Here is a 23464-nt window from a genome sequence, read left to right on the forward strand (position 1 = left end):
CCCCAACTTGGTCAGTGAAATGATGAAACGGAACAGCCGGATAATTTGATGTCTGCTGCTGTGGAGAGCAAAGGGGACCAAATGTCTCCAGGAAAAACCGGACCGTGTGCGCGCCTGAGAATGCTTTTGACTTGAAGCTTCGGAGAAAGTTGGTTCGAGGAAAACAGTGATGAGAATGACAGTTCACCAAAAATACACCTGAAACCGACAGTTTGTAAATAAGTTTGGACTTTTTCGTGTGGCAAGATTCCCACAGCATTGCTTTAAGGAAGAATTATTTTTACTAAAGTTAGCAAAATCAGCCGCCGCGAGTGAAGCAGCCAAAAATGGTGCTACTGTATAATTTACAAGAGATAAAATACTATTAAGGAAATTTGTTCTCGATTAAGCTAAAATATGCCAAGTTCCTCATCCACTACAAAAGCTCTAACTGTCCTGACTTTTTAAACCAAACTAACACTCCACAGAAGTCCTGGCGGCGCTGTGAAGCAATTCACTGCACCCAATAGTTCCCCATTCTGAGTAACTTCATTAACATACATGCGAGGGAAGTCATCCCCTGGAAATCATTAACCGGTGGACGAAGTTTCATAAAGAATAGAGGAGACCTTCAAATCTCCAACCTGCTGATCACCCATTTCTCCAACTGAAACACTGCGTATTTATTTTAACCCTCTGAGGTCTGAATCATCAGTAGTATATTTTGCAGAAAGGCAAAAAGGACCTCGCTGTAAAAACTGTAAATATTTTATGGTGTTTTTCATTAGAATGATTATTTCCTTTGTTCATAGATCGATAAGAAGTGGGAGAATAATCTAATAAAAAAAAAAAAACCTTACATATTGTAAATGGCTATTGGTTAGAGATGGCGTGATTGTGTGATGATTCAGAGCTAAGAGCGATAAATAAAATGCATAAATTGATTGTTACGTTACCTTAAAACTGAACGGAAACGTAAAAAAAAAAATGCTTTGCATTCCAGCCTTGCAGTGATTGGAGAATTTAAAAGGGTGAATGAGTCACCCCACAGCAGCAAGTCAATAAAGTGAAAGTTATTTAAAGATCCGAAGGGCTGATAGAGTCTTTTAAAGTTTCTGTACAGTAACAGAAGCTGCAGCATTCGTGGGGATGGGATGGCTTTGCCTGGTGTGTGTGTGTGTGTGTGATCCTTTCATTAGAGAGTGGGGGTGGATAATTAAGATGAGGGAAGAAAGCGGGATGATACATGACAAAAGCTCACACGTTTGAGAGAGCGGCGGAGGCTCTTGCAGGAAACATCCCTGCAGATGAAAGCGAGACGTGAATGAGAAGAAGCTCTCGTCTTTTGTTTTGGAGGAATGGCCACCCAAACGGCCGAATCCCCCACTACATGTTGATAGCTCCCATCCACACAAAGACACACTCACCTCCCCTCCTCCACACAGACTCACGTCTCATTAATACTTGGACCAGAAGAACGTCTGCTTGTAACATACACTTGTAGCTCCTGAAAGGCTCAGATACTGCAGCAGAAACACAGTTTCAGCGCTTTCTGTAAGTGTGGATTGTTGCTGCAGGGCGTGAAGACTGATGAGTCATGCACAAAATCAAACACAGCAGAGCCACTGTAATGTTTAAATATAAATTTGTATTTACATCAATATTAACATCAAGAAACAAGGTAAGAAAAATGCAACAGTATTTTACATCCTGTATTAATGACTGTATGATTCCCAGATGTGTTTTCTCTTTTCTTTAAGCTCCAATGAAGCACTGAGAGGAGTTCCTTTCCGTTAAAGCAGAAACACAGATGTTTTGTTTGAAATGTTCGTAGATAAGTCTTTCATATTCTTCATCGAGAGATAAGGGCTTTAGAAAAAAAGAAATCCAGGCTATTATTCTGAGACATAAATGACATCAATCATGAATGAAGCCTCCTTTTCCCAGCTTAAAAACATTCTCCTGTGTGAAATTTGCAGCACCACGATTCAACTGGCCATAAGGTCTACAGAAAGGAAGAAACGATCACAAACAAAAACCGAAAGCACCTCAGCAGAACCAGACTCATGTCTACTCTATTTCATACAGATGGGGGATATAATATATGCAATTAAACATATTCAGCTCAATGTATATTATAGGTAATGTGCAACAGTAAAAGCACACATGAGTACTTGCACAATCTACATCAGGAACTGTGTCTACGCACTGCAGAATGACAAACAGAAATCTTTGGGTTGAGCGTGTTTTCAAAGGTAGATTTCTCAACAGAAAGTTCCACAGGAAATACATCAGAAATAAAGTTCAAAACTTGAATGTAAAATTAAAAAACATCCTGCCAAGACAGTGGCAGATAATCAGGGGATTTAAATCTCCTTCCTTCTGTTTGTTGCTTTCGTCATGATTAAATATCTGCGGACAAACCGCACAGGCTTATGGACACAGCGGGACTGATTTCCAAAGTCTCGTATCTGAGGCTGAATGAAACTGAAAGCACAGAAACTTCAGGAGGGGAAAAACAAGTCAGAAATGGAAGCTTGAGGTTAAGTACAGAGAATACACACCTCACATACCAGTAAGACATCTGGGCCTCTTGAAGCCTAACACAATCATGTGTCAACTCTTTTTATATAGGCAATTTTTTTGTTTTAATTAAAAGAAAAATAATTTACTTTAAAAAAAAGTTAACCCACTAGCACCTCTTTAGCTAAGACTATGTCCTCGGAAAAATAAAGAGAAGTTCTTGATTCGGAAATCCCAAAATAAAAATAAAAGTGCGTTCTGAGAGAAGAAAAGTGGCAGTATGAAAGAAAGTCTACACGTACTGCTTACAAAAAGAGGCCCTTCCTTTCCAAACCGATGGTTAAAGTATTGAAAATAAAAGCTGAGCCATGACGGAATAAGAAAATTACACTTTTAAATATCAAGCCTTACAAGCTGTGCAAAAAACAGTATGTGACCTACAAAAGCATATATATATTTATATATAGTACATTTGAAGCGTATTTACAATTCATATTCACAGACGAAAGGAAAAGAAAAGCTCCTAACAAGACACCATGTCTAATACTGCAGTACCGTCGCTTTGAGTAAACAATGCTTCAGCTTTGTCCTCAGAGGAAAACCAGGAGGAAGGATTATTGCTAGAAATATGCACACCTACACTCAAATCTAACACTTTCTTTTAAAATGTTAGGTAATCTCGGCATAATTTCATAACTGGCAATCCGTTTTTGATTTACTTACTAGTAGCACTGTAAACGGGTGCAAGGTAACCAAAATATCTGAATCATTTTGAGCTAAAAATCACCTCCTCAATGTAAATGACCACCTTATGACTCTGTAGAAATATAAGTGGAGTGTTTGAATTTTAATAGAAGACTCTTTGTTCCAAGAGTGACTTTAAAGTGGCTTAAAAATTGTCATATTAATGAATCCGCACACTCTATACGAGTGTATTGGATCAAATCTGTGCTTACTGCCTTTCTACTGGTTCCCACTAATGAACAAAGAGCATCAAGGTTACCCATTTCCAATCAACAGCGCCTTTTCTCAGATAGGAAACCCTGAAGAACAACGCACACAAAAATAAACAGATGTCTGCTGCTATGCGTTAATTCTCGGGTAAAGGCCTCTATATTGCCACAATCCTTTTGATGTTGGCTTTTCCTTAAAGTGCAATCAGCCAACAAGGAATTCAGTCGTACTTTAGCCCAGGGGCGTCCCGGGGAATGAAACAATGTGCTACTGCTTAATGACATTCGTGTGAGTGTCACAATCTGACGGCTTGTCATCTAGAACCGCTTTGACAGAGATCCTCCAGGAGCAGCAGAAAGACGGCGGATTAAAAAAATCCCGAAGAGTTCAGAAACGAGAGAGCAATCTTTTCAGATCTGAATACAGCTTCATGGTACATTCGACAAAGGAGAGGATGTCACAACACGTTTGTCCATGTGGTCTCACTCGAGCGTCCGTCCACCTTCACCGTTTGGTCCGGCGAGTGCGTTCGGCGTGGGCACGCACACGCCGCTCACAAAGAGGGGGATATTATACTAAGGTCCGTTAGAGGAATCACAAAGGTGTCTGTATGACCATTGTTATGTATCTGTGTGTGAAGAAGTCACAGTGTTTCTGATTTTTTTTTTTTTTTAATGATTGCTGTGTGTTTTCATGTATGTGACAGAGTCTGTGTTTCCGCAGGTTGCCAGACTGACGTTACTGGCCACGAGTCCAAAGGGAAGTTCACGCCCCCACCTGGTGGGAGTACAGCACAGCACAGACAAACATCGCCCAGTCTGCCCCACACACCGCGGTGCTGCAGCCGTCTGCCGTCTCTGAATGATGATCACAGTGAGACAAAGGAGTCTGCCACGATGTTCAGCAGTATTTCTAAATGTACAGGAGGGGGAGAGAAGAGTAATCTATTATCTATTTATTTTCTTGAGCAATCAACAAATTTTCCACAAAACAGCTGCTAGAAAGAGACACGACAGGTTCAGTCAAGTCTGTCCTAAACAATACTTACATACTTATAGTCATTGGTGTCTATCATTTAAAGTGGACGTTTATTAATTTCTGCCCTGTTGAAATTGTGAATAATGAATAAATAAAAGGTAATTCTGGACTGTGACTCTTACAAAGCAAAGGTATTCTAAGACTTGACAATGTAACTAAGTAATGAGGTAAGGAGGCCGTTTTGACAGATATGCAACAAAGAGGACCGTCACACCTTTTCATATAAAGTGCAAAGGACTCTGGGATTTATTTGTGTTACAGAGGTGGAGGCATGCATCTTAATCAAGTTAGCTTAGCTGAAGAAATCTGCACAAAGATAAGATTTTGGGTTTAGTTTGCTTCTCAGGACTTCTACTTGGATCTTCAAAGAAACTGTAGCAGTCAGTCAGATCTGCAGGTACTTATAACAGTTTGAGAACCATAAGTGACGACATTAATGTTTTTATAACTTTAAAATAAGCTTACAGTTCAATGATGTCCCCGTGTTGTAAAAACTATGTATACTATGAATAAAAGAGGACTTCTTTAGTCAGCAGTTAATAAGCCTTTAACACATGTGAGCCTGTTCTTTAGCTTCTCACACCCTCTGAACATACCTGATCAGGCCCCATCGGCATTCGTCCCATCACCATTGGGTTCATACCCATTTGCCCCATGTGACCTCCTCCTCCACTAGGCGGCATGCCCCCGTTCATCATCATGCCTCCATACTGCCCTGGATTCCCCTGCTGGCCAAACTGCTGTTGCCCTGGAGGTCCCTGCTGCGCAAACTGTTGCTGAGGGTACGAACTGGTGACAGGAAGGAAGAAGAGTTAAACTGTTCCTCTTCAACAAGAGAAGAACAGGAACTATGCCCATCCCTCTCCCCTCCTCCTGACAGCGGGATGCAGGGGAGTAAATGTGTCGTACCTGTTGCGACCCATGGCTCCCTGCGACCAGCCTTTCATATCAGCACCCTGGTACATGGGGCCACCCTGTGGGTGCTGTTGCATCATGGGATTTTGAGGCCCCAGGCGGCCGGGCATCATGGCATTAGGAGGACTTCCACCTGAGGGGCCAAAAGAGGGGTCTCCTTGCTGGCCCATCCCTGTGGGGAAATTATCAACCTTCAACTTCAGCTTCTCTCCACTATTGCTTATGTACCAGTAATGTTCAATGCAGTTGATAAATACAGTACCAGCACTCACCACCAGGGAGCAGCAGTATTCTGCCTAGAAAGCAGTTAGTTAGACTCACCGTAGCTGCCACCATAGCCAAACTGCTGGGGGCCCGGCTGGCCCATGGTTGGTCCTCCCATAGGGTTGTCCATACCGCCAGGAGCTGTGACGTTGGGAGGAGGACTGAATCCTCCGGCAGCTGCAGCAGCTGCCGCCGCCGCCTGCTGTTGCTGTTGCTGCTGCATCAGCATCATCATGCGCTGCCTCCTCATCTGCATGGTGACCATCTCCCTGCTTCGTTGAGCCATCATCTGAGCGTTCAAGAAGCTCGGCTAGAGAAAATAAATAGATAATCACATATCCAGAGGAGAACTGTCACGTGACCATCGTCCTGCTGTAAACATATTTAGACCTTTCTGAAAATATGTGATAAAGAATATGTTAAAACTGGTGGGTAAAATGGACACGGTGTAATATTTATCCTAACTTTTACTCAACTACAACAGTCAATTACACTTTTAAAGATGCAGCACTTGAAAACTGCAACAATGGCTTCAAGGCAGACTGAAAATAATAGACTGGGTCTAAAATTGCTGCAACTCATCAGAGGGCACTGTAATGCTTTTTTTCAACCCCAAATTAAGGCTGAAAGTCTGAACGCGGCTAAATTAACAAAATTTGTGTCAATGGTTATGAAGAAAAAGATGCAAAAAGGGTGATTTATTATAACACAGTGCCACATTTAAAAAACTGTGCACACACAAAAGGTCTGAGCTTGCACACAGCAACTCTGCAACTACTGCGTCAGCCGTTATATCTATTTGCTTTGTACATAAACACCTTTATGTGTGTTTATTTAGTCATTAATAAAAGTATGACAGTTAACTGGAGTCACATTAAAATCATTTACACTTAGATGTAACCAAACGGGTTTTTGACATCTACCTGTCCTCCCATGCCAGGTTGCATGCCGGGCCTCATGCCAGGGTTGCCTCCTGGGTTCTCCATTTTCAAGGCCATGCCCTGCCGTGTCTGATTCATGAACTTCAGGAAAAAGTGAAAATCCAGGATGAGACGAGAAAGCAAATATTAAAACAGAGGTCCAACACCGAGAGACAGACTCTAATATTTACATCTATGGCCAACTTTTGGTTACCAGTTAACCTAACAAGCATGTCTTTGGCCTGCAGGGGAAGCTGCAAGAGCGAGGAAGCTCCAAATTTCAAAATGTACAAAACCATCCAGAGCAAATAAAGGTTTCCAATTTTTCAAGGTAAGACCACCACTGACTTTATTTGCGTAATGGTGTACTTGTGTTTGTCGTTCTAATTTAAACATTCTGCATATCCTGTTTGTATCACAAAAACTACAATACTGGGGCAACTCTGACCCAAATTCATTTGCCTGTAAAACAAATCATGATGGTCTTGTGGTCACACCTGTTGTCCCTGCAGTCTCTGTTGCAGCTGGAGCCTCATTGGCTTGTTTGCACTCATCATCCTGGGTCGCATCATGTTGGCACGAGGGTGGCCCATGCCCACCATTCCACCCATAGCGGGGAAGCTGCCGCCTTGGCCCATTTGTGAGAGCATGGGCCCAAATCCCCCCTGTTGGGCCTGACCCTGTATAGGGTTCCCTCCATAGCCAGACTGCATAGGCATAGTAGGAGGTCCAGGATAGCCCTGCCCATAGAGAGGCTTCTGGTCCACTACCATGGACGGATCCTGCCCTGGAAAAGGTTCTAGCTGCTGCTCTGCTCCCTGTGTCTGGAGGAGATAGGACAAGAGGACAGAAAGAGAAGTCTGTCAGACTTCCAATTGGTTTCCAATTGGTTTGCTCTGTAATTATCTTTTTTCTAAGTGCACAGACAGATCCCTCTGGGCTCATCTGTTACCTTTCAGTGAGGGAACAGATTGAACAGGGTGAGTCACGACTGAAATATCAAATGCAAAGATGAATGCTACACTCACATGCAAGCAATGATATTTTTCTCCTTTTACATCACATATTGAGAGGTCTGGAAGAGCACAGGGGTGAACATGTTGTCCTTTTATTGTTTTCTAACCTGGCTGACGAGGTCTGGGATGCCCAGAGCTCTGTCTATCTCCTCCAAAGCGATGCCATCTGTATTGTTCAGCAGGGAGTCTAGCTGGTCCAAAAGCGCCCGTTCATCGCTCTGACCCTCACTCGTGGTGGGAGGCACCAGAAGATCATCTAAGGTGTTGCCAAACTGCCGCCTGCAACAAACGCAGGAGGCACCAGCAAGATCAGTTCTTGAAAAAAGTAATCAGTGTTCCCCAAAAAAAATCCTGTTACTTTACTGATTACTTATTTTCAAAAGTAATTAATTACTTAGTTACTTTTTAAAAAACACGATTTTACAACCTGAATAGGTGATAAAGTGATAATCTTTCAGCCCAATTCTTTTTCTGCATAATTCATCATACAAAATGTAATCAAATGGAAAAGTCTCTTTTAAAACTTGTTTTATTAGTTTTAATCTTTTAACTTTATGCATCAAGCAAAAATTAAATTATATGCAACATTCTCTGACTGGAAGAAATTTGTTTAACATTTAAACCTATTTTCTGGACATTCCAGCACATAAAATAAAATATTTTTGTGTTTACACTCAGTCTTTCAAATAGATGAAAGTAAAACATAGCAGAAAATAAATAAAATCAAAATGGAGACCTGTAAGAGAGGTGTTGTTTACCCTGACCAGGTTTCCTCCATGCCCAGTTTCATTGTGTCCGGCCTCGGTGCTTGCTTGGAAGTTTAGGGACGCACAACGGACACTAATGTTTTTGTCACGAATCAAACTCAAAATAAGGTCACTTCCACGCTTCCACGCTTTTGCATGCTACCCTGCTGGCTGCAACAGCTGTTGTCACGGCGTCGCGACTCATACCCATGCCCATATCAGCAGAACCTCCTAAACCAGCAAGACATGGGTATAGTTATATAGCCATCTCTGCTCAGCACAAGGTTCAGTTTAAAACGTAAGAACATAAGAATTCAATGGAGACCCAGAGAGGTGTTGCACTGACCTGTTTCCCTCCATGCCCATCATTGTGTCCGGCCAGGAGGGCGACTGGTTCGGTTGGCCCTGCTGGCTGAAGTTTCTCAGCAGAACCTCCTAAACCAGAAACATTCACATAGCCAGTCAGCCCACTTTTAAAAATAAAGTTTCTAGCAGGAAACATTCACATTCCCCCAAGAAATGTAATTACTTTACTTTTCATCTCACACTATCATTCAAACAGAAAGTTATATAAACTATGAATATACATTATAGATAGTGAACACAGTATAAATGTACCTGCCAATCTCCTTGGCTCGTATTTCTAAAATTTCACCCTTCTGTCTGTGCTTGTAAACATTTCCCTAACACCATCGGTGCCTGGGCCCCGTATGACAGACGTACCCATATCCATGAGCTGTTGCTGCAGCATCGACCTTGTGGCTGGCACGCTGTTGGACCGGCTGACCATGGGCCCTGACATTACGCCCTTGCCGTTGTTGTTGTACTCCATGCCTGGGCGCATCATGGGTGGATATCCTGCTGAGCCCACAGGACTGGCACTGGTGCGGGGCATGCCCCACTCACCTGAACTACCCATGGGGGATCTCTGAGGACCCATCCCTCTATTCATTGGTCCTGGCAACACATCAACACCACATGTGTGTGTGTCAGTATCATCAAAGCTGTTACACAGAGCAGTTTAACCCAGTCTTAGTCTTCAATATTATCAGGTTAAATTGTGATACAGTCAAGGGCAGAAACTGGGGAACACATACCAAAAAAAAAACCCCCAAAAAACTGAGAGGCAGAGAAAGAGTGAGAGGAAATGTGCGGAGTAAATAAATTCTGAGCTCCATAAACACGTAAACACACACCCATGTTTCCTGGGTAGCTGTCTGGGCTGCCCATCATGTTTTCCTGCTTGACAAGCATGGGGCGTCTGCCTGCTCCTCCAGGCCCACCAGGAGGCTTTGCATCCATGGACATGGCCCTCTGGAAGGGCACCCGGGGTCCTGAACCCATACCTGGACTCCCTGTACAAGCAGCATAAAAAGAAACGGAATCCCTTTGTGATTTCGGTGCTTTATAAAAATGTAAATGTATGACATGAGAAAAAACAGCTCCTATAATAACATATTTGTCTTGAAAAGTATTGATATCCCATTGTTGCACGAGCATTCTTTTTATGGATTCATAAATGAATAAATGAGAAAATAATGAAAATAAAGAAAAACCCAACAGAAAATCAAATAGAATCGGATGACTAAAATTAAGCTATTTTCCCCCTGCTCAGTTACTCACAGCGGGCTGCCACAGCGGGTAGCTCCACATATTTGATTTGACTGCTGCTTTCAGTTTTTATGCCAGATGCCCTTCCCGACGCAACCCCAAAGGGATTTGTGTCTCCTCCTGGGATCAAACCGGGTATCTTTTGCAAATGTATAAACCACTACACTATGGAGCCACTAACCCGATCACTAAAAAATACAGGGAATTGATAAAATAATGCAGTTAATATTGAAAGTATTAAAAATTAAACAGGCTCCAGTCGCCCGCAACCCGAAACTGGACAAGTGGTTGAGAACGTGGACGGATGTTTTTCCTTTTCTTTTTAAGACAACTTTTGTAACACTTTGTGCACTTTCCCACAGATTTAGACTCACTCACATTTTATTAATCGTCATTTATTCAGCGAGCGAGGATATAAAAGCTTTTTTCACAGGATTCAAAAACAGCAGCTACGACATATAAAACATTTTAACAGCTTATTAAAATCAGATGTTGCGTGTGAATACAAATCTCTAAATGGTCGAAACTAAATTCCACTGAGAGAGATTATAGTGTTCGCTTCACTTTTGTATTTTTTGGCTTTGAAACTGAAGTTGTACTCTTTGCCACTGTTTTGTCAAAGGATCAGTGTTGCAACATGCGAAGTGCTGCAAAGGAGGAGCCCTCTTCAGTACAGCTGAAGAGAAGTGTTTGAGAAACAGTCACACAGACGTTAAGAGTTCAAGAAAACTCTGAATGACAGCATGAGATGCTCAGATGCTATTTCAGTGGCATTTTATCCTGATATCATCACATATGATATTATAACGCCTGCTCTGCGTGTAACTGTCACTTCTCATAAGCTTTGATCCGTAAACCACTCACCCTGCAGGCTGTCGTCAAGGCAACCCGGGGGTTTGCTTCCTGTGTCGTTGGCCCCTCCACCTCCAGCCTGATCGGGGTAAAAGTCAGAGCTTGAACTTCTCAGATCTCCCAGGATAGATTCCAGGTTGTGCAACTAAAAAAAGAAATAAAATAAAAATAGTTACCCAATAAGTCAACAAGATAAGATCAAACATTCATCTTCATAGAAAGCTAAATGTCAGATCACGACAACAGTACAGTACAGTCGATCTTACATCATCGGGTGGTTCTGACTTGATCTTGCTCTCGGGATGTTCAGGTACAGGGCCGGGCCCAGATCCGGGGATATTCCGTGGTGGGCCGCCAGCAGCCCCCGCAGGTCCCTTGCCATCTAGCTCTTCGAGTTTGGGCTTAACATCCACTGGCTCTTTGGAATCATCCTTGTTGAGGAGATAATGGAGGAGGGCATGGGTCTTCTCCTTCTTGGGGCTATGCTGCTCCTGTTTGGGATCTGTGATCAACCCAGGGCCCGACCCGGCCCCTGAGCCTCCTGTTCCAACCTCAGCGCCCTCCTGCCCCCCGAGGGACACCTTGCCTGTAGCCTCGGCTGTGATCTTAGCCACTTCATCTGGCGTATTGCCGTTCTGCAGCAGCTTGTGGAGGATCTTGTGCTTCTCTTGCAGCGAGCCAGTATAGTGGGCTGACGACATTGATGCCGACACGCCCCCTGGTCCTGTCGCTTGGCCTGAATTTCCACTGGCCGAAGAGGATGAGGTAACCCCAGTGGATGAGGGGCTAGTCATGCCTCCCGTCGTATCCTTACTGTCTGAGCCCGCAGGAGTGTTACTGCTGGTCGGAGGGGGTGGTACAGGGGGCCCCGTTGGCCCACTGCCACCTATTCCCAGCTCCTCTGTAGGAGACGTCAGCAACTGCAGGAGCTTCTTATGGCCCTTACTGTCAGGCACCCTGCGAGGAGGTTCGGAGTTAGCCGCTCCCGCTTCATTGCTTCCGTCTCCAGACTCTTTAGTTGCTGTTGCTGCCTGGCTATCTGGTCGGTCTCCAGAACTCTCAGCCTGAGGATGCTGATGATGGTGGTGATGGTGCATGGGGTGGTGATGGTCGCTGGGTCCAGGTGCTAAGCCCCCGGCTGGGCTTTTGGAGCCATCCTGGCCTGGTTTGGCTGCCTGACTGGGCTGAGAAGAAGAGGAGGAGGAGTGGATGCTGGGAGAGCTGTCTGGTTTGTGGGCCGGAGAAGGAGAGGTTAGGGTAGAGGGGAGTGAGCTCCCTACTCCTTCACTGATGGCTTGTAGGGCATTTAGGGAGCTGCTGGAGAAGGTGGTGGTGCTGCCCCCACTTCCACCATTACTGCCAATGCCACTCATAGGAGAGTGCAACCCTGGAACAGAAACAGGAGTCACACATTAACTGGATTCAACAATGAATTCAGTAAATTAAAAAAAATATGCTGAACACTTGACGCTGACAGACTTACCTCCAGGTGAGAACTGGTTGGAGCCCATTTTTGGGCTTCCCCGGTTCCGAGGTGACATCAGGAGACCCTGCTGAGGAACGCCCATTCTCGGGCTCCCCGAGGGACTGTTCATGCCACTGAGGCCAAAGCCGCCACTGCTCTGAAACGGGGGCTGCTGTTGGTGCTGCGGCATGCCTTGGCCTGGGTGATTCATAGGACCCATCTGATTCATGTGCCCCATCTGATTCATCTGCATCATGCGGTTACCCATGCCTCCTCCTCCACTTCCTCCTCCGCCATTTCCTCCATACATCGAGCCGCCGCTCATCGGACCCATGTGACCCATGTGGCCCTGCTCATTCATGCCGAAGCCCCTGTTCATGCCCCCCATGCCCCCCATACCCATTCCGCCACCGGTGTTCATTTGGGCATTCGGGTTGGGGCCTCCCATGCCCTGCTGTCGCATCGTGTTTGGCATCATGCTCCCACCCGGTGCTGAGCGGTAACCATTCGGCTCCCTGTGTGGAAGTAGAATAAAAACTAGCATAAGCTTTGAAAAAAAAAAAAAAATGCACATACCTTGAAAGTGCACTGTCTCCCACAATAACCTCTCAGACTGTAGACTTGAGATAAATGCATATAAAATACTCGCTCCTCTGTGGATTCTTTTCACTGTTCACAGGACGTCGGTGTATATAAAAGCTACTTCAGCTCCCACTTGAGCTATTTATGTGGCATGAATACCTCGGCTGCCTTGCATAGACATGCTTGAAGTGCTCCTTTTTGTCAGTACAATAAATGAAACGCACTTTGCCGAGTATGAATGCAGTGTGTGTATTTTCAGTTTTCTGACCTCTGTAGTAGGTGCGTGGAGATGAAGCCTTGCGGCTCGTTGCTCATAGGGTGACGGTACAGCTTACTCTTGGTCTGGGCTGTGACTGGAGTGCCGTCAGAGAGGGAGAAGCGGTACAAGGGCGTCTCTGCGTGACCCTGCAGAAAGGCTGCACAGACAGATAGAGTAAGACGCCCTAAGTGACAACACGGGTCATCAATCACTTCCTATATGATGAAACAGTCTGTTCATGAGATCAATACTGAGATGGTAATGCAGGAGGTGTTTGTGTTTAAATAAGTAAGAGTCTTCTTTCTAAAAAGATAAAGAAACTAAAAACAAAGCTACAACCAAGAAAAATAAATATACAGTTAATTAAATAAAGCCTTTGCCAGCTGATATTTTTAATGTGGATTTCACTGAGATGAATTCACTAAGTCCTTATACGTGCGTTACCCACCCTCATGATAATGGCGTTTGTGTGACCAGGGCTGCCCATCGCTGTGCTGAAGGAACATCTGAATGCAACGCCTCAACAAATCCTCCCAGCCTGGACGCATCGACGCTCGCAGAGAGTTCTGGTCGATCTGAATCAGTTTACCTGCCAAGCAGCACAGAAGGAGGGCACGCGGAGGGAGGAAGCAAGAAGACGCAAGAAGAAAGAGTCAAACCTGTTCGTGGGTAAAGAAAGACCATCGCGGCCTGTTTGAGCTTCTGTGTTTGTTTAGTGAGTACGCAGCTCCTCACCTGAGAGTTCATGCCTGGTGTTAAAACTCTCCGTCCTCTCCATGGCTGTCACTCGACGGGCCACGCAGATCATACATGACTGAAGGTCTGCAGGCGAAAGGAGATCAGACTTGACGATACTTCATATTCACTCTGTGCGTTTGAGGCTTATTATTCAGTTAAAAGTAAATACTTAGGAACAGATTTAAAACAGTTTTAAACAGAAAGCACTTCTAATAATTAAAAGATGTGGAGAAAACCAGGAAAACTCAGATGAGCTGTAATTATGCACTCAAGACATTATTGACCAACAAAGTATTGGTATTTAACATTAATTTTCAGCTTTTATTGTTTTATTTATGTTCTGTATTATTCATTTCCTTATATTTCTTTTAAAGATCCCCTTAAAAAAACACACACAAAATAAGGGATAAGATGTGTGTTCACCACATTAAACATGTGTCTGATTGAAAAATATATGAATAGACTGTAAATGTGCATGTGAGCCTCTAAATTTGTGAGGTTTCTACAACAGTAGATGTTGAGATCATTCTGTGCACGGACAAAAACTAAGAAAAACGCATTTCTGTGTAGAAACACTATTGTGAATATACTGGCTCCTCCTACCTTCGCCCTCCTCGATCATGGCCTTGGGTTGGGTAAGAGCAAAACATTGCATGGTCTCGTAGCGTGGCCCTCCAGGCCCCTCCTCCATGGGGCCGTGGGCATGACCAAATTTGACCAACATCCGGCAAGTAAAGGTGTGACTCTTCTGTCGGGCTGCCTCGCTTCCCCACGACACCCCATTTACTAAAAAAAGGAACACAAACAAAAAGGCGTTTACTCTTGGGAGTAAAATGGAATGAGCCTGACGCTCGTGGGACTGAAAACCACACACAGCTATGAATGGATTGCCTGTCATCAAATATCACAAACAGCTCACACCCTATCCTGCCACAGATCCACACAGACACACAAAGGACGACAAAGGAAGCAAAAAAAATAAATACAAACTGGCACCGCAACATGTATTGTCCTTCTTTAATTGAGAAGCAGAAGCTCCCGCTGCTGTTCGGATCCCTGGCTAAATGGACCATGGGATTAATCTAGCCAAGGTGTCGATTTCCAATATCTCTCCCTCCCAGTCTGCTCTGCAGTGGGCAGAGGCCAGGGACACTCAGCCATCTATCCTCATTTACACCCTGACTTCTCATCACGGCATGCACACACACATTTAGAAGGGGTCACCTTCACAGGGAGATGAAGAAAGAAAGAGGCACAGGGAAAGGAAACTTCAGAGAGAGATCCGACTGTTCGCCAAGGTCTGAGTGAAGCCTTATCGGGGCCTTGAGCTGGCCGGAGGTTTCTGTCTGGTAGGTGTGCGGAGGATACAAGAGAGGACCCGGGAGAGCGAGACACGTCGGGGAGGTAAGCATGGTAGTGGTGGGGAGGGGGTGTGTGACAGTGAGAGGTGATTTAACAAGGCCTTGGGTTTCTCTCTGAAAAAAAAAAAAAAAAAAAAAAAAAAACAGAAAGAAAGAAACACCAGCACAGTCGCCGGGGCTGACGCCTCCCCTCAGACGCAATTAGCCAACAGCGAGGGAAGACAGAGGGGTCAAAAGCACACCGGCTAACAATGAAAGCTCACTTCATGTTCTGTGGACGAGCGTGTGTGTCTGTTTTTGTTGGTGTATGTGTGTTTCTTGGGTGCTTGTGTGGGGTGTGTGTGTGTGTATTTAACTGTAGCTGGCACGGTCAGCGGTCATCCCGCAGGAATGTGCAGCGAGAGCGCATTTCATTCACGGCTTCTAAAGATAATGAAGGGGCAGAGCAGCAGAGCGAGACACAATGAGGGGTGGGAGAGCAGAAAGGGAAGCCGGTTGAGAAACAGACAACCACAATATTCATCTTAGTAGGCAGCCATATTAAGTATGAATGAGGCTGAGAAAGAGCGAGTTGAGGGAGGCACCAGGGACGCTGAGAGGAAAAGTAGATAAAGATGAGTGTTAAAAGATAAAGAGAGCAAGTGAATAAAGGAGCGTGCAGGGGAAGAGGCTGAATAAGTGGGAGAACGTGTCAGTGACATGTTGGAGCCGCCGCCGCCACCACCACCGCTGCTCGGAGGTTACTGCTGCTTAGTTAATCGAGTAGCAGGTTCAGTCGAGCACACATATCCATAATTAATCAGCTTTATAAATAGTTCTCCACGCACATGCTCACACACACGGCACCCTGACGAGTGGATTACTGACACAGACGTGTGAAAATACAAAATAAGCAGTCGGAGAAAGCAACATTTACTCGAGTACTGTGCTTAACCCTTTCCTGTTTAGCTATTTCTTGGAGACACGCTCTCAAACGTGATGATGTGACGCTTTATTTGAGTTTATTTTTTAATCATTTTGAGCCACCGAGTCTGAAAGTGCCACTTATCATGAGGATCACTTCATATCATTTTTAGAATTTTTTTAGATAACAACACCAAAATAACCAGGAGATGAATTCATAACAGGAACAATCATCAGTTTCACTCCGGTATTAAAGAATTAGCCTCACCTCATCCAACTACACAACAATAAAAGGACACTTAGCCCTAACAGAGGGTACTTATATTACTCTGATTGTACACAAATACTCAAAGTAGAAAGATTTCCCATACTTCAAATGGAGTATTTTTAGGGTGTGGTGGTACTACTTTCAGTTGAGTATAAGTTTTGAGTGCTTGCTCCACAACTGACAATAAGACACACATGCGTACATGCAAACACAGTGAATTAAGTAGAGGAAAGTGAGGAAGTGCATTATTCAGCAGTACGTAGTTTCCAGATGGCTGCCATGGGATCTGAATAGAGCTCGGGCCTGTTTTACACTGTCTGGACCACTGAGTGTGACTGACAGCCGCGCTACGCTCTGCCTGCTTAGCACCGAGTGGGTGGGTGCTCCTGTGCACATGTATGTTTTGTCAGGTGTGTGTGTGTGTGTGTGTGTGTGTATGCGTGTGTGTGTTTCTGAATAGCTCCTATGCACATGAACACGCTTCCCAGGAGCTCCTCATTACAACAGGAGATGGAGTAAAGACCGGAGGAGCATGAATAAATAACTTTGAGAGTTTACGTTGACGTGTGCAGAGAGTTGTTGTAACCTCTCAAAGTTAGTTTTATACCTCGGCCCTGTGGAAGATGTCAAGCAGGGTTTGCTTCTGAGCAGATGTGTAGCTTCGCCGTGTGTGTGTGTGTGTGTGTGTGTGTGTGTATTGACACGTGTAGGTTTGTGTGTGTGAGTGTGCGTGTTCCTCACTGTTGGTCTTGGGCAGGTTCTTGTGAAACTCCTCCCTGTCGTCCTCGTGAAGGATGTTGTACACGCTGGTGTTGATGAGCTCCTCCTGTTTGTACTGCAGGTACTGCGTCACGTTGTCCGACACGAACACGATGCTGCCCTCCCGGTTTACCACGAACAGGAAGCCATCCAGAGCCTGGAGCAGAGCGACCGGAAGTTACCAACAGCCAGCTGGCCAATCGTATGCATTGATAAAAAGCACGTGATTGACAGGGGAGGAGAGCTGGGCTCACCTGCAGCAGAAGTGGACCCAGGTGGTCCTTGTCGATGACCCCCTGACCAGTTGAGGACACGTCTGACTTTTGAACGTCGTCATCATTGGATGAAGCTTTACCTGGAGGAGAGGAAATGAATCACAAAAATAAATAAATAAATCGATGACATCACAAACAGTCAGTTCAAGCCCAGCTATTTTCAAAGAAGAAAAAAAAGAGCAAAGGAGAAAGAAGGTGAGAGCTATGTTACCTGAGAAGAAGAAACAGCCAGTCCTTCACTACCAAATCTGCATCAGCAGGGGGCAGCGTTTCTCAAGTTTCACTTTTTTTTTCTTTTTTTTTTTTAAATTTAAAAATACAGGTGAGGAGGGAGACGGATGGAGGCAGGTTTCTCTGAGGAGCCCGTCAGGAGGAGAGGAGGGCTGGGTGCATGTGGAGCAGGTAGCTGCCGTCCTCATGCTTTATATTCAGTGTCAGACTGTGAGGGACTGGCTGGTAGGCTGGGGCTGAGAGAGAGAGCGAGCGGGAGAGAGCTAGAGAGGATCTGGAAGCTGTAATGGTGCAGGGGTAGGAGCTAAGACACCTGAATTAATGGAGGTGCTGAGGCTGAGAGGGGGAAACACAGAAGGAGAGAAAGACGGAGATCGGGAGGTCCGGGGATGAGACAGAGGGATGTGGATGGGGAAAAATAGATTGTGTTGGCTTGTTGTATTAATGCAGAGCTCGGTCTGAGAAAGAGGCGGGGGCTGCTTGGCTACAGGAATCATTCTATCTGATTAGCTCCCAAGGGGCACTGATACCCACACAAAGAAAAAAGAAAAAAAGCCAGTGCTGCCTGCAGCCGGGCGCTGCGAAGTTAGGAAGAGAAGGACGAAAAGAAATGAGGGAAAGGAAGAGGAGAGAGAATGAGACAGAGAGAGGCTGCGCTCTATCAGTTCGTTCAATATCTTAAGATGCTGGGAGCAAACCTGAAGATGCTGCAACTCATTGTGCTGCAATACAGATGAGACATGAGGAGGGAAGAAAAAAAAAGCAGGAGAGCAGAAGTGAAGGAAAAGCAGAGAATCTTACATCCAAGTGAGATGAGAAACGGGAATGATTGATGGAGAAAAGAGCAAAATGAAGACTGGCAGTAAGACTAACTGAAAGTGAGAAGAGGAGAAGAGGAACAGGTAGAAAGCGAGAGACGAGTCTAAACACCCGTGTCATTTCTGTCTTCACTTCCTGTAACTATGGCAACCTGTCAGCAGCCAGTCAGGGCCAGCTGTAGCCTCTTCCCCTTCCTGTCGAGGTGGCAGACACTGACTGAGCCGAGCAGAAACAAGAAGGAACAAAATTTCACCACCGGCTCTTCCCCTGATCTCCCTGAAGTTCACCTTGGAAGGAAAAATTGATCCTGACACACGTCCGATTCCAGGAGTTAAAATCTGTCAGTCTGTGCACTGATGGTGCCTCTGCAAGGCAAACGCTTCAGCCTGCAGCTTTCTAGATGGTTTGCTGCAGAAATGACCGCCGCTATGACAACTATGACAAGAGCAGATGTAACTGAACTAATAATTTGGCAGTTCAGCAGAACGGATGGGCATGTGATTACCTGCAAACGTCCAATTAAACAGCCCCTGGCAAGGCCAGCACACAGCTGTGCATGGCAATATTACACACACACAGAGACACACACACACACACTCGGGAATGACAGGTTCACAAAGCATTGCCAGTGTTTCCTCCCAAACATAAACAGTCAGGGCTGTGAAATTTGTGGGAGATGAATGACTGATCTGTCCTTGCACCTGGGCTCAGAGCAGGCATGCGTGTGCATGTGCGTGCGTACATGCTAACCCTGCAGCTGTCCATACTGCCTCTATAGCACCATAACACCTTTCCCAGTGCTTCCTACAGACACTTCCTCACAGTCTACCTGACTTTCAGCACCATAACACCTTTCCCAGTGCTTCCTACAGACACTTCCTCACAGTCTACCTGACTTTCAGGGCACCTGTCCGTTTACTGCCCCTCAGTAGCCTTCAGATCACCGTGCCCACTCACCCTGCTCTTTGATCTGGCGGATCTGGCGCACCGTCTCTTTGAGGATGGCACATTTGTCTGGTTTGACGTTGAAGCTGTCGATGTCGCTTAGGTTGGCGGAGATCAGCTCCGCCAGTTCCTCTATGTATTTGCTCTCCTGCTCCCGCCGCTTCCTCTCACACCTGCAGGGGGGCAATAAACAAAGATTAAAGCTAAACTACAGCGATGCACTTTTCTCAAAGTGTGATCAAAGTGCTGTTTCTATGTCAGAAAACAATGCAGAGTGGCTGCGAGGTAGATGGCAAGCAGTTTATTTGTGAGACCGATGTCTTCTTTGTGCCGCAAAAAATGTCTAGTTGAAATGTCAGCAGTGGTTGTATTGAAGGTTGAGAACAATGGCTATCTTACGAGTTAGTCATTTGCTGATACGGCTAACTGGACATTACTTTCTTTTTTTAAAAAAAGCTTGCAGTACGGTCACCTTTCCTGGCAAGACTTAGAAGAGTAGATCAATACCACTTCTAGTATTTTTGGATCATATTTGCCTTTATTTTTCAGCTGCAGTGGAGACAGAGACAGAAAATGTGGAAAAAGATCATCAAACGTAGGGTGAAAGGCCAGTGGAAATAAGCATCAATAACACAAAGTTGAGTCTACACACATTTAAGTGACAATGGTCAATTCAATGTGTTTGTCCTGATGAAGATCTAACTGGAATAAAAACACTTATGACTAAAACAAAGTCAGTACGCAGGCACATTTTATTTCTCGCGTTCCAACCAGGTGAAAATGGCTCTACCTTCTAATTTTCCGAGTGTAAAGTACAAAGAGGAAATAAAATAACTTTTCCAATCAAAACTACTACATTTCTTTGCACGTTTTCACTGTTACTCATCATGGCAGACATCGACATAATAGCTGTACAGCCAGAGCTCAAGAAGACACTGACCCAGTAGCCCACTTTCCTGCTTTTCCCCTCTTGTTTGCTGATCCCACACACTCACCCCAGACCAGGCGTGTCACAAGTGGAGAGCTTGCGTTTCCGGTTTTCCGAGCTTAGAGGCTCCATGGAGTTTTCCCCCAGCCCGCTCATCGTCAACACATATCAGCACCTGATAGAAAAGGAGCATAAAAAAAACAAAACACACACACACACACACACACACACACACACACACACAGAGGTGTAAATAAAACTTTAATGCATTGAGTGAAGTGATTACACAGTCCCCTCTTAGCCTTTTAGCTCTCATTATAAAGGTAATTGTGAAGGCAGGAAGGCATGGCAAGCATCCTTTTGAACTCAGCAAAAATAATAAAGGCAGGTTGTAAATGAATAAAGTGCAAAACAGTACACAAGCAGGGTAAAATATGCTTATATCATGCAAATCGTATTCTCCTTGCAGAGACTGACAAACATAAACATGTCTCGTCGGCCGCCTCCTCCTCCTCCTCTTCTTATTTGGAGAATATGAGCGTAAGCATGTGAGGCTGTGTGTGTGTGTGTGTGTGTGTGTGTGTGTGTGTGTGTGTGTGTGTGTGTGTGTGTGTGTGTGTGTGTGTGTGTGTGCATGTATGAGTTCATCAGCTCGCATGGAGTATCCACGCAGGCATGCACACACATACACACAAAGACACAGGATTAGCAGTGTCTCTGATGATAAGCCACGCAACACAACTAACCCCGTTAGACAGCCGTCTGTCTCCCATAATGCATCACATTTCGTCTCCAGGAAGTGAGCTGATAAAGGTTGTGGGGATGAGAGGCAGATGGGCCAAAAGGAGGAGGAGGAGGAGGAGGAAGAGAAGGGAATAGAGGGAAGGAAAGGAAGAAATGAGGAAGGGAGGGAGAAGCCGGTGCAGTGAAGTGAGCTCTGATTGGTCATTTTCTTTGCCACAGTGACAGCAGCTGACACTGGGGAAAGGTAGGAGGGAGGGAGGGGAAAGGAGGATAGAGGGAGGGAAGAGAGGAAAGTAAATGAAGGGGAGAGAGAGCACAAATATAGTGGGAGACAGAGGAATTGCAGAGGAAAAAAAAAAATACCAAGGATGGGGGGGGGGGGGGAAATCAGAGCAAAAAGAGGTGGCGGCAGTAGGAGGGAGCGAGCTGAGAGAAAGAGAGATAAAGGCATGTCAAAGAAAGACAGGAGGGAAGGGGAACAGGTGAAAGGAGGAGGATTTAGTAACATTCAGACAGTCTGGAGTGTGTTTTGAATGCATGTGTGGCACACAGAGTGGGCTGAAAACCGCCTGTACCCCTCTTAACCTTCACAGCCAGAGCAGCTTTTTCATTCCATTGATTACATGGTTATCCTCTGACCAGAGCACTGCCTCTCCTGCATAGAAAATCAGGCCAGCGGCAGGGGAGAGACGCCGGCCTGTTATTTAATCATCATGCGCCATGATCTCTGGTGGGATCGGAGCAAAAGCATCTGATTGTGTTGCCTTTTTATTTTTCGGTTTCAGGACAGAGAAGGACCTAGTCTTCAGTCGTGTGAACTTGGCTTGCGAGAACGAGAACACACCTTCCTACTGAGACAGAATCAATATGAGGACTGCTTTCACGCATGTCTGCAAGACCAGGTGAAACACAAGTGTATTCTCTTGCAAGACAACAACTGGGAATACTCTACTAAAAGCATGAGATGCTCTGAAATCTCACAGATACTCTTGCTCAATCCTTCCCTCTTTCAAATTTCTCTTTTAATCTCTCCCTCGAGTCCCTCCCTTCTAACTGACTGACTGTCTGCCTTAGTGCCTTTGTCTGCTTGCCTACCTCTTCTTGCCTATCCTACGATCTGCCTCCCTGCGTGCCCGTCTACCTGCCTCCCCGTCTGCTGCTCTTCGTTAGACAAAACCCCCGCTTGCTGTTGTCTGATGAAACCTACCACGAGGGAGATGAGGAGCAGGAGAAGCTAAAAGCAGAGAGAGGGGGAAGTACAAAGTAAGGAGATTTCAGAACTCAAAGTGCCAAGACAAAGTGTTTGGGTGAAACTCCTTCTTTGCTCCTACACCAACCAAACCCGCCCGTCCGCCTGCCTGACTGCCAGCCTATTGATGGAGTTCTCAAAGGGGGAGTTGCTCTAATTGCAGAGTGAATGAGGCAGCCCCAGAGAATAGTTGATTAGGAGGCTGCTGAATGCCCCAGGGAAATGGGTCACCTCCAGCCTGGCGCGGGCCGCCCGCTTTTCCAGTGCGGGGAGAAAGTCAATTACACGCCACAGGCAGTGTGGGGCCTGGTGGCAGAGAGGCAGCGGGGCTGCGGTGGGTACAATACAGCAGCAGGGGGCAGTGGGAATGAGCCACGTAAAGAAGGAAATGGAAGAGGGTGATGGTGTTATTGAGGGCAGCAAGAGGGAATGGAGAGATGGGCATGAAGACGGCAATTTGAAGGAGACTGAGAGATACTGGAGATGTGAAAGGGAGTGTGCAGAGCAAAAAGCATACTGCAAACTAGCTTCCCTGCACCTGGGTTAATGTGCAGTTTGAATTAGAGTATTAGAGAAACTGGAACAAAAACTATGGAAATTAAGGTGATACTGTTTTGGAAAATGAAAGAGAAATTTTGGCAGAAAAAACCCAAAACACACAGTCGCAAAGCACATTTGTTAGTAAAACTTACAAATGTTCAAAAAACTAACAAGGAGCCAACACATATTCAAGGAAATGCAAATAATAGTTATATAGATAGTTATGCGATACAAAGCCAATAATCATGATTTTCATGGAAAAATGCAACTTGAATGTTAAACAATAGTCAAATCATCCATACCAGAATCTTATAATCTTATCTTAAGAAGACACGATTGAGTCAGTCAAGGGAGTTGTGGCAGAAAACAGCACTGGTCATATAACCGCATTTTACAAATCAACTGCTTCATGCATGCCCGCAATTATTTAAAGCCAGATTCAGAGTCACAGAAATGCATTTAAATGCAATCAACCCCCCCCCCAAAAAAAAACTAAAAGAAAGCCAAAAGAAACCAAAAGAAATTGGTTAAAAAGTTGGTTTGAAAAGGAAAGGAAACCACAACAGAGGTTACAACTAGG

General features: G+C 45.1%; 1 protein-coding gene across 1 annotated transcript in view; it reads right to left on the reverse strand.

Annotated features, from left to right (window-relative positions):
* Positions 1–1607: 1607 nt before the first annotated feature.
* LOC116310949 (nuclear receptor coactivator 3-like) overlaps positions 1608–23464 on the reverse strand; it is a 64581-nt gene continuing 42724 nt past the window's right edge. The window contains 22 exon segments of the mRNA XM_031727910.2: positions 1608–4368; positions 5091–5283; positions 5404–5581; positions 5731–5983; positions 6597–6695; positions 7091–7417; positions 7717–7888; positions 8702–8778; positions 8780–8790; positions 9079–9312; positions 9552–9710; positions 10831–10963; positions 11085–12205; positions 12302–12798; positions 13134–13281; positions 13573–13713; positions 13860–13946; positions 14466–14648; positions 17136–17310; positions 17408–17508; positions 19436–19596; positions 20419–20526. Coding sequence (XP_031583770.2) covers positions 4357–4368; positions 5091–5283; positions 5404–5581; positions 5731–5983; positions 6597–6695; positions 7091–7417; positions 7717–7888; positions 8702–8778; positions 8780–8790; positions 9079–9312; positions 9552–9710; positions 10831–10963; positions 11085–12205; positions 12302–12798; positions 13134–13281; positions 13573–13713; positions 13860–13946; positions 14466–14648; positions 17136–17310; positions 17408–17508; positions 19436–19596; positions 20419–20507 — 4551 coding nt within the window. The 5' untranslated portion in view covers positions 20508–20526 and the 3' untranslated portion in view covers positions 1608–4356.

Source organism: Oreochromis aureus, linkage group 20, assembly GCF_013358895.1.
Source record: "Oreochromis aureus strain Israel breed Guangdong linkage group 20, ZZ_aureus, whole genome shotgun sequence".
Lineage (NCBI taxonomy): Eukaryota > Metazoa > Chordata > Actinopteri > Cichliformes > Cichlidae > Oreochromis > Oreochromis aureus.